This window comes from Pelecanus crispus, chromosome 24 (genome assembly GCF_030463565.1).
Source record: "Pelecanus crispus isolate bPelCri1 chromosome 24, bPelCri1.pri, whole genome shotgun sequence".
Taxonomy (NCBI): Eukaryota; Metazoa; Chordata; class Aves; order Pelecaniformes; family Pelecanidae; genus Pelecanus; species Pelecanus crispus.
Window position 1 is genome coordinate 612,692 of NC_134666.1, and position 11,420 is coordinate 624,111.

The following is an 11,420-nucleotide window of genomic DNA, read 5'->3' on the forward strand; positions in this document are numbered from 1 at the left end:
AACACAGCGATTTTAGGTTGGAGCCGACCCCAGTTGTCAGAGCAGGGCTGCATATTGCTGCCCCATCCTGGCGGGACCCAGGCGATAGCAGTTTTGGGGGATCGCACCCCAAAATATGGCTTGGGGCCATGTTTTTGCCCCATCCCAGTGAAATAAATATGGGAAAATATTTGGCAGAAACATTCTTCCTTGGAGATGCTCCTTTTCTCCTTGTCTCTGCCTTCCCCTAGGGCTTACTAAAACCCATCCCTCTGTGCCCCAAATTCTTTTGAGGCCTCTGTCCACTCTGGGTGTCCCCTTTGGGTACCCCCCAGCCCTTTTGGGTGCCGCCCGTGTGCCCCTTTGGATGCCCCTCCCATGTGCCTCCATGCCCCTTTGGGTAGCCCTCAGGCCCCTTTCGGTGTCCCCTGTCTCCCTCTTGGGTGTCCCCCAGCCTTCTTTGGCTATGCCCCCATCCATGTCCCTCCATGCCCCTCTGGGTGCTCCCTGGAGCCCCCCAGTCCCCTCCCAGTGCCTTTTGGGCCCCCCTGGAGCCTTTTCCCTCCCTGCCACCCCCCAGGGACAGAGGCCCTGGGGTTCCTCACCACTCATCCCCATCGCCATGGGGACAGTGCCCCCATCCCCACCCCCATCCCCTGGGGTGTCCTCATCCTCCTTAAGGGCCCCTGGCCAGCGCTGGCCCCATGCCCTGGGCCTGATGGGCTTCCGCAGCTGCTACCGCAATGGAGGAGACGTGAGTGCCTCTGGGGGCTCCCGGCATACCCCCCACCGCTGGCTCCCCCCTGAAGCCCCGCTGTTTCCCCCAGGGTGCCCTCGGTGGAAGCTTATGAAGCGGCCATGGTGCTGAGCGGGGTGGGGGACGCGCTTGGGTACCGGGGGGGCCGCTGGGAGTATTGCACCTCGGGACCCCAGATCCACGCCGAGCTGGCTGAGCTGGGGGGGCTGGAGGCCATCACCCTTGAGCCCCCCGAGTGGCCTGTCAGTGATGACACCGTCCTCCACCTCGCGACTGCTGAGGGCCTGGCTACAGGTGAGGGGGGGGCCGCAGGGGTCTCCATTGCACCCCACAGACGCAGGGGAGGGTCCCCAGGGGATGGTGTCCCCATTGTACCCCAGGGCCCACAGTGGAGTGTTCCAGGGGGGTGGGGTGTCCCTATTATACCCCTGGGCTGCATGCGGGTTCCCTGGGGCGGGGGTTGGAGGTCCCTGTTGTATGCCTTGGGCTGCATGGTGGGGGTCTGGGGTGGTGTTGGGGGTCCCCTTTGTGCCCCTGGGCTGTATGGGGGGGGTCCCTGGGGAGGTTTTGGGCTCCCTGTTATACCTCTGAGCTGCTTAGGGGGGTTTCTGAGGGGGTTCAGGGGTCCCTGTTATACACCTGACCCAGGCTGGAGGGTCCCTGGGAGGGGCTTTTGGGGTCCCCAGCCAGCCCTGTAGGGGGTTTGGGGGCATCCTGATTCCACCCCCCCTTTAGGGCCTCCAGTGAGGCTATTTCCCCCCCCCCCCCCAAAAAAAAAAATTGGGGGGGTTTTCCCCATTTCCCCTCGTGGGTGGGGGGTGTGTCCTATTTTTCCCCACAGTTTGTGGGAACTTGTGTTCCTTTTCCTCCCATATTGGGTGCTGGGGGATGCCCCCATTTCCCCCTCCCCATTTTGGGGGCCTGGAGGGGGTGTTTACCCCTTTCCCACCCGATTTGGGGTGCTCAGGAGGACTGCCCATTTCTCTTGACTTTTGGGGTGTTTGTGGATGCTGTCCCACTTCCCCTCCTGTTGGGGGTGTGCATGGGGGATGTCACCCTTCCCCTCCAGTGTTGGCACCCATGGGTGGTGTCCCCTTTTCCCTTCAGTACTGAGGCATCCATGGGGGGGTGTCATCCTTTCCCTTTAGTTTTGGGGGGTCCATGGGGGGTGTCCCCTTTTCCCTCCACTTTTGGGAGTCCATGGGGGGTGTCGTCTCCCCCTTGAGTTTTGAGGGGTGTGTGGGGCCTTTCCCTCCCCTCCAGTTTGGGTAGCCCAGGGGGAGTCCTCAGTAACCCCCCCCGCCCCGGCCAGGCCTGGAGGGGGAACCCCTCCTGCAGGAGCTGGCTCGCCGCTACGTGGCTGCCATGGGTGACATGGAGGGCCGCAAGCCGGGGCCCACCAGCATGCTGGGTGAGTGGGGTCTGAGGGTCTGGGGGGAGTCAGAGGGTGTCAGGGGGTCTCACGCCCCCGACCCCCCCAGGCACCTCACAGCTGCGGCCTGGGGAGCTCGAGGGCTATCGCATCCCCTTCAACCCCACCGGCACTGGCTGTGGGGCTGCCATGCGTAGCCTGGCCATTGGCCTCAGGTAGGGCCAGGGACACAGGAAAGGACAGTGGTGGGGGGGGATGGGGACATGGGAGGTCACATGGGGACGGGAGGGATGGGGACAGGAGGGTGTTGGGGCTGGGGACACAGGGGTGTCAGAGCTGGAAGGGAGAGGGACACGGAGGGGACAGGGCTGGGGACACAAGGCTGTCAGACCTGGGGGGGGTGGGGACATGGGGAGCCAGGGACAAGGGGGGATGGGGAGGACATAGGGATGGGGACACGGGGGTGTCAGAGCTTGGGGGATAGGGACATGGGGGTGTCAGAGCTGGAGGGAAGGGGACATGGGGTGATGGGGAATGGGGTAACAGGGACATGGTGGGTGTAAAAGGTGGGGGAATGGGGACACAGAGGAGAATGGGGACATGGCGGGTGTTGGAGCTGGAGAGGACAAGGACCGTGGATTGGGGATATGCTGGTGCTGGTGCTGGTGCTGGGAGGCCAGGGACAGTGGGGTTGGGGGGGGCGGGGATGTCTGAGCTGGGGGAGTGGGGACAGGGAGCCCTAGGGACAGAGGACAGCAATAGGGAGGAGGGGACATAGGGGTCACAGGGCAGATGAGAGGGGGACATGGAGGTGGCGGGGCCAGGGGGGATGGGGACAGCAGGGACAAGGACAGTGCAGACGAGGGTGGCATGGTGGGGATAGGGACGAGGCTGGGGATAGGGGGACAGGGAGGGGACAGGGGAGGACGGGGACAGGGCTGATGCCAATGCAGGTACCCACATGCCTGGGAGCTGCCGACGCTGATCCGGGTGAGCATCGAGAGTGGACGCATGACCCACCACCACCCCACCGGTGGGTGTCAGGCCTTGGGGTACAGGGGAGGAGGGGACACTGGGGCGCCTCTGAAACCCCTGTCCCCACAGGGTACCTCGGCGCTCTGGCGGTGGCCCTCTTTGGGGCTTTGGGGGCTCGGGGGGAGCCCCCAGAGCGCTGGGGGGCCGAGCTGCTGCGGGTCCTGCCCCTTGCATGGGACTACGTGGAGGGTGCCGGCGTGGCCGTGGGTGACAATGCTGCCGCCTGGCCCTTCTTCAGGGACACCTGGCACCGGTGAGGGGGTACTGGGAGGGTTCTATAGGGTCACTGGGAGGGGTTGGTGAGGACAGTGGGAGGGGCTCAGGGGGTCACTGGTGTCACTGGTGCCTGCAAAGCGCTCTCCGCTGGAGAGCCGCAGCCCGGTGCCCCCCAGTGTCACTGGTTACCCCGTTGTCACCAGTGACACCAATGACCCCAATGTCCCCAGTGACACCAGTGTCCCTGGTGACACCAGTGTCCCCATGTCTCCAGTGTCCCTGGTGACTCCAATATCCCCAGTGACCCCAGTGTCCCCATGTCCTCAATGACTCCAGTGTTCCCAGTGACCTCAATGTCCCCATGTCCTTGCAGGTACCTGGAATCCCGGGGGCTTCTGGAGGGTCATGGCCCGCCACGGGTGCCATCCCTTCCGTCACCAGCCGAGCGGGATGCGGCATACCTGGGCTGGGCACTGGAGGGGTGGCCAGGCCGCAGTGGCCATGACGCACCCATGGTGGCCCTGGAGGCCCTGCTGGCAGCTGGCAGATGCTGGGAGGACCTGTGTGCCAGGGGGGTGCTGCATGGTGGGGACAGCGATTCGACGGGGACCATTGCTGCTGGGTGCTGGGGGCTGCGGGGGGGGCTGGCATCTGTCCCACCTGGGCTGCACTGCTGCCTTGAGTACCGTGGGCGGCTGCGCGATGCTGCCCACCGCCTCCATGCACTGGCCTGGGGGAGGTGCTGAGCCCCCACTGTGTCACCTGCTGTCCCCCTCCCGGGAAAGCCCCTGTGGGTCCCCAGGGTGGAGCAGAGACCTTCATGGGGTCCTGGAGGGGCTTGGGAGTGTCTCTGGGGGTCAGCAGGGACCTTTATGGGATGCTGGGGGGCTCAGGAGGGTCCCTGGGCGTCAGCTGGGACCTTCATGGGGTCGGGGGGGGGGCTTGGGAGAGTCCCTGGGGGTCAGCTGTGACCTTCACAGGGTCCTGGGGCAGCTCAGGAGGGTCTCTGGGGGGGCTGCAGGGAACTTCACAGGGTCCTGGGGTGCTCAGGAAGGCCCCCGGGAGACCCTGTGGGGAAGCATGGCCCTTCAAGGGGTGCTGGGAGGCTCAGGCAAGCGCCAGGGAGACCACCATAGCCACATCCAGGTGACCTTTTATCCTTCCACGGTTAGAGACCCCAGAAGCTCCCCAAAGAGCCTCAGTCACCCCCACAGTAAAAAAAGTGTCCTCCCAAGTCACTCTGTGTCTAGGTTTGTGCCCTGTGCCTCTTGTCCTGTCACTGACACTGATGGGTCTCAAGGTTAACCAAGCCAAGGGTGATGGCCCCCCTCACTGATGGGCCCCCAGGGTTAACCACTCCAAGGGTAATGTGCCAAAGATGTGATGGGCCCCCAGGGTTAAGAACTCCATGGGTGATGGGCCCCTGGGGTTGGTTGGGGTTGACAACCCAAAGGGTGATAGGCCCAAGAGGTGATTGGAAAGCAAGTTCACCAACCCCTGGGAGATAGACCCCCATGGTGATGGGCTTCCAAGGTTAAAAAGCCTATGTGTGCTGTGCCCCATAGTAAACCATCCCAAGGGTGATAAGTACCCTGGCTGACGGGCCCCAAGAGTTAACCACCCCAAGGGTGATGGGCCCAAGGGATGATGGGTCCCCAGGGTTAACCACTCCAAGGGTTATGGGCCCTTGGGGTCATGGCCAGCTGGGGTTTACCACCTTAAGGGTGATGGGGGCAAAGAGGTGGTGGGAACCGGAGGGTTAAGTAGCCCAACAGTGATGGGTCCATGCATTGATGGGCCCCCAAGGTTAATGACAACAAGGATGACAGACCCCCAGGGTTAACCACCCCAAGGATGGTGGTCGCAGGGGTTAATCACCCAGAGGATAATGGGGCCTAGGGGTGATAAGTCCTCAGTGTTAATCAACCCATGGGTGATGGGCTGGTGAGACGACTGGCGCACAGGGTTAACCAACCCAAAAGTGACAGGCCGAAATGGTGTTGGGTCCCCAGGGCTAACCACCCCAAGGGTGATATCCCCTGAGGTGAACCACACCAAGAGTGATGGAACCCAGGGCAGTGGGGCCCCAGAGTTAACAACCTAAAAGGTGATTAGCCCAAGGGTCGGTGCGCCCCCATGGTTAAACACCTCAAGGGTAATGGGCCCAAGAGGTGATGGGAAACCAGGCTTCACCATCCCAAGTGCAATAAACCCCGAGGCTGATGGGCCACCAGGGTTAACCACCCTAAAAGTGGTGGGGCCAAGGGGTGATGAGCCCCCAAACGTTGAACCATCCTAAGGGTGATAGGTCCAAGAAGCGATGGTTACCCACGGTTAAGCCACCAAGGATAATGGGCCCAAGGGGTAATGGGCCACTAGTGTTAACCACCCCAAGAGTGATGAACATGAGCCAGCAGTGTGCCCAGGTGGCCAAGAAGACCAACAGCATCCTGGCTTGTATCAGGAATAGTGTGGCCAGCAGGAGCAGGGAGGCGATTGTCCCCCTGTACTCAGCACTGGTGAGGCCACACCTTGAATATTGTGTCCAGTTTTGGGCCTCTGGAGCATGTCCAGAGAAGGCCAACGAAGCTGGTGAAGGGCTGATGGGGAGCAGCTGAGGAAACTGGGGTTGTTTAGTCTGGAGAAGAGGAGGCTGAGGGGTGACCTTATCGCTCTCTACAACTACCTGAAAGGAGGCTGTAGTGAGGGGGGTGTTGGTCTCTTCTCCCAAGTAGTTAGCGATGGGATGAGAGGAAATGGGCTCAAGCTGCACCAGGGGAGGTTTAGGCTGGACATTAGGAAAAATTTCTTTACGGAAAGAGTGGTCAGGCATTGGAACAGGCTGCCCAGAGAGGTGGTGGAGTCCCCATCCCTGGAAGCATTCAAAAAGTGGGTAGACGTGGCACTTTGGGACACGGTTTAGTGGGCACAGTGGTGTTGGGGTGATGGTTGGAGTGATGACCTTAGAGTGCCTTTCCAACCTTAATGATTCCTGGTTTTTACTTTCATTAAAAAATACTCCAGCCACCAAGTCAGGAAACTTGAAATTGCTACTCTACCCTTAATTGGCTTAGTGGTGGACTTGGTAGTGTAGGTTAGTGGTTGGACTGGATGATCTTAAAGGTCTTTTCCAACCTAAACGATTCTATGATTCTATTCTATTATTCTATGATGGGCCCCTGGGGTGATGTGTCCCCAGCATTAACCACTCCAAAACAGATTGGTCCAAGAGGAGATGTGCCCCAAGGGTGATAGGGTATTGGGCTGTCAGGGTTAAGCACACCAAAGGATATGGCCCCCCATGTGATGGGCCCCACTTAATAGCTGGAAGGGTCATTGGCCAAAGGGGTGATGGGCCCACAAGGTTAACCACCCTGAAGGTTATAGTCCTAAGAGCCCCAGGGTTAACCACTCCAAATGGGATGGGCATCTGTGGTGATGGGCCCCCAGGGTTAATCACCTCAGCGGTGTTGGGCCTAATAGTTGATGGGCTTTAATCGCCCCAAGGGTGATGGGTCCCCAGGGTGATGGGCTCCCAGGGTCATCCACCCCAAGTGTGATGGGAACCCAGGGCTAGGTACATCGAGGCTGATGGGCCCAAGGAGTGATGGACACCTGAGTTTAAACACCCCAAAGCTGAGGGGCTCTGAAGCTGATGGGCTCCTGCAGTTAAACACCCAAAGGGTGACTGGGCCTAAGGCGTGATGGACCCCCACAGTTAAACACCCCAAAGCTGATGGGTCCTAGGGTTAACCACCCTGAGGGTGATGGGCCAAATGCATGATGGCCCAACACTGTTAAACACCCCAATGGTGATGGGCCTCTGTGGAGATTGGATGCTGGGGTTTACGAACCCATGGTTGATGGGCCCCCAGGTTTAACTACCCCAAGGGTGATGGGCCCAAGGGGTGATGGGAAACCAGGGTTAACCACCTGTACTGGTTTTGGCTGGGATAGAGTTAAATTTCTTCATAGTAGTTTGTAGGGGACAATGTTTTGGATTTGGTTTAGTTATTGCTGAGCAGTGCTTACACAGCAGTAAGGCCTTTTCTGCTCCTTATGCTGTCCCGCCAGGGAGTAGGTTGGGGGTCCACAAGAAGCTGGCAGGGGACACAGCTGAGGCAGTTGACCCTAGCTGACCAAAGGGATATTCCACACCATATGATATCGTGCTCAACAATAAAACTGGACATGGAGGTGGAGGTTGGCTGGGGCTGCCATTGCTTGGGGACTAGGTGGGCATCTGAGGGTGCCAAGGCTGTGAATTAGAAGATCTTGCTGAAGTGCCAAAACTGAGAGATCTACCCAGAACCAGGAGCTCAGTGTTGGGGTGAGATGTGTCTCATCGTGGAGTCTGCAGTGTTACCCTGTCCAGCTGAGCTTGCCAGATTGCGTCTTTCCACAGATGGAAATCATAAAATCATGGAATAATTCTGGTCAGAGGGGACATTGTGAGGTCACTGGCCCAACCCCGTGCCCAGAGCAGGTCCCATCAGGCTGCTCAAGGACATGTCCAGCTGAGGTATAAATACCACCAAAGTCTTGCGCCTCCAGCGACAAGATCTGTGCATGCTTTCGGTAAAAACAACCCTCCTTTGTAACATACAACTCCTCATTTTTGAGTACCAACTGTCATGTTTAGGGCAAAAAACTCATTCTTAGAGTCAAAACCTGAATCTTAACAGCAAAAAACCAAACCCTATTTAAAGGCAAAAAAAGCAAAAATTTAGAGTCCAAACCATCACTTTAAATGTCCAAAGCCTCATATTTAAGATCCAGCTGTGAGGTTTTGAAGCATGAGCCCTTATATTTATAATAAAAGCCTCAATATTAGGATGAAAAACATAATTTTTAAATCACCAAAGGCTAATTTTGTGGGACTAGTAGTAATTTTTAAGGTCCAAAACCCTATTTTTAGAGTACAAAACCTCATTTATAAGTTTCAAGGCACACTTGTAAGGTTCGAAGACTCATTTCAAGAGCCCACAGCATCATTTTTAAAGCCTGAAGTCTGATTTTGAAGGTCCAAAGCCTCATTTGTAGGGTCCAAAGCCTAATTTATGGTGTCCAAAGGCTCATTCTTGGCCCGAAAGCCTCATTTTCAGGGACAAATATTCATTTTCTGGGACAAAAACCTCATTTCTGGGAACCACAGCCTGAGTTTTAGGATCCAGCCTGAAATTTTGAGGACCCAAAACCTTATTTGTTGGTCCAAATACTCGTTTTATGGGCCAAAAGCCTCATTTCAGGGTCCAAATTCCTCATTTAGGACTCAAAGCCTCATTTTCTTAATGTCCAAAGCCTCATTTTGAGCGTCCAAAGACCCATTTTTAGCATGCAAAACCTTACTTTTGGTACCAAAGCATTGTTTTAAGGTACAGAACCTAGTTTCAACTTCAAAGACTCAGTTTCATGTCCAAAACCCCATTTTAAGGGCCCAGAGACCCATTTTTAAGGCCCCAACCTTCAGTTTCAGGGTCCAAACTCTCATTTATATGGTCCAAACCCTGTTTTACAGCTCTAAGCCTCAAATGTAGTGCCCAACACCCCATATTAGGGAACAAGGCTTCATTTCTTGGATGCGTATAGGTACCAATAGGTGCCCCTCTTTTTCAGGGTCCAAAGCCTCATTTTTAGAATCTAACCCATCATTTTTAGGGCCCAAAGTCCATTTTTTTAAGGCTAAAATCCTCATTTGTAGGGTCCAAGCATGTCTTTTGGTATCCATAGCCTTTTTTGAGGACCCACAGTTTCAGTCCCTCATTTGTCAGGGTCCAAAGCCTCATTTCTAAGTTCCAAGGTTTACGCTTTTCAGGTTCAAAGACTCATTTTAAGGGCCCAGAGTGTAATTTTCAAGGCCCAAAGCCAGATTTTGAAGGTCCAAAGCCTCATTTTTACTTTCCAAGGTCTCCTCCCCCTCCTTCTTCACTGACCTTGGTGTCTGCAGAGTTGTTTCTTTCATGTATTCTCACTCCTCTCTCTGGCTGCTGTTGCGCAGCAGTTTTTCCTCCCTTCTTAAATATCTTATCACAAAGGCACTACCACCATCGCTGATTGGTTCAGCTTTGGCCAGCAGCAGGTCTGTCTTGGAGCCGGCTGCCACTCAGCACCTCTCCTACCTGCCATGACAGCAGTAGACTTGCCAGCACCATTTCCACCTGTTCTCAAGGGCAGGGTCTTTAAGGACCCACAGGAGGGTCCCAGCTCTTTAAAAAGGAAATCCCATCTTCCCTTGGATCGTCATCACATCTGAGCTCTTGGGACACATGGACCCCTTGTGCCACTGACAATCATACTGGCTGACTATGGATTATCTCGTCCAGCCGCTTCTTTACAAGCAGGACAGTATGTGTTTGTCCAATGACAGGGGCCACAAGGGATTTCCACTGGGTACATTATTTGCAGAGTTAAGTGGTATTTGCTCCCTGATAGGTTTAAATCCCTATAAGTTGGGGTTACTCCTCTGCAGCTGTACATTTCTCTCTTCTACCTGATGCTTCACAAATTTGGAAATTCAATTTGTAGACAGCTCAAACATAGTGTGATTTTCTCAGATTTCCTTCTGCTCTATGGCCAATATAATTTCTTGATTTGATAGCTGGGAGTGATCTGTTACTTACAGGAAGTCTTCTCAATACTTTGGTAAGCATCTCTTTTCATCCCCCAAACTACAAATTCCAGTCACTAGGGCTGCAGTTTGAGCCATTTACACCTCTTATTTCCCTTCTAATGTTCTGTTGACAACTTTTCAATCCAATTGTTCTGATTCACCCAAGGATTTACTAGCACAGGTCCCCTTTGGGTGACCAGACTTTGTCCATCCTTGATTGGCCCCACTTCTGGGGGTGATTGTGATTGACCCCACTTCTGGGATCAGTCTGATGAATGTATCAGTACTACTTTGAATAATATATATATATATATATAGGCATGCATATAAGTAATTAATCATAAGTATATTTTTGTAGTAACTTGATAGCTTGAATTATATACTTGCTGCTAATATTGATTGCTGCTCATATTGATTGCTGCTCATATCGATTGCTGCTCCTGTTAATATATATATACTTGCTTTACTTTTAGTAATTTTTAGTAACTTGAAATATATCTACTTGCTTTACTAATCATAAGTATTCTTGCCTTGCTATTGGTAATTTGTAGAAAAGTGTAATAAATAAATTTAGGAAATAAAGCTTGCTTGTGTAATAGGGAATCCTGCAAAACCACTGTTGTGCTCATTATTCACCCACAGGTTGGGTCATCCTTTAGTTGGTGACACTGGTGTTGGTTTCCATGCAGCAGCATGGGGAAGCAGGGGTAGTTGGCCTCCATCTTCAGCCACACATTCAGTGGCCAAAGGCAGCAGTAACTGAAGACAGCAATCCTCTATGAGCTTTGTTGGCCTCTGGTTGGACCAATGCCCAGCCAGTCCCTAAGAGATGGCTACCTACCCAAAGAACCCCTCTCCTCCATTTGTATTGCTGAGCGTGATGCTATATGGCATGGAACATCTGTTTTGTCAGTTCCAGTCAGTTTTCCTGATTGCATACCCACCCAAAACCTCGTGAACACCCAACCTATTCACTGAGGGTCAGAGCAAGAAACAGAGAAGGCTGTGACACTATGCATCCACTGTTCAGCAATAGCTAAAACATTGGTGTGTTATCAGCACTGTTTTGGTCACCACTCCAAAACACAGCACCTTACAGGCTGCTATGAAGAAAACGAGCTCCATCCCAGCCAAACCCAGTACACTGGGTCAAAGCTTTCTAGTGAGGAAGGAGGGCTGAGATGGAAAGCCTGATCCTCCAAGGTTGAAGGGGCTGGGACAAGGGAGTGGGTGTCCGTAGGATGAAGATGAGCTTTAGCTGGAGGCAGAGAAGCATAGCTGGAGCAGGGACTTACTCATTTCTCTGGGAACAGCAGAGGGAAAGGTGGGGGGAGGGAGATCCAGCTGATGATCTTGGTTTAGCCATCAGAAAAAGAAACTGCTCCTCTCACTCCAGCCTCTCCACCTCCCCTTGCAGCAGGAGAATTGAAAGCTTCTTGCTCAGCTGCTGC

General features: G+C 54.6%; 1 protein-coding gene across 1 annotated transcript; it reads left to right on the plus strand.

Annotated features, from left to right (window-relative positions):
• Positions 1-722: 722 nt before the first annotated feature.
• LOC142595906 (ADP-ribosylhydrolase ARH1-like) lies at positions 723-4,105 on the plus strand. Its single transcript, XM_075724757.1, has 7 exons — positions 723-733; positions 807-1,030; positions 2,049-2,147; positions 2,218-2,323; positions 3,062-3,141; positions 3,213-3,396; positions 3,733-4,105. Exons 1-7 carry the CDS (start codon positions 723-725, stop codon positions 4,103-4,105), a joined length of 1,077 nt encoding a protein of 358 aa, XP_075580872.1.
• Positions 4,106-11,420: the final 7,315 nt, after the last annotated feature.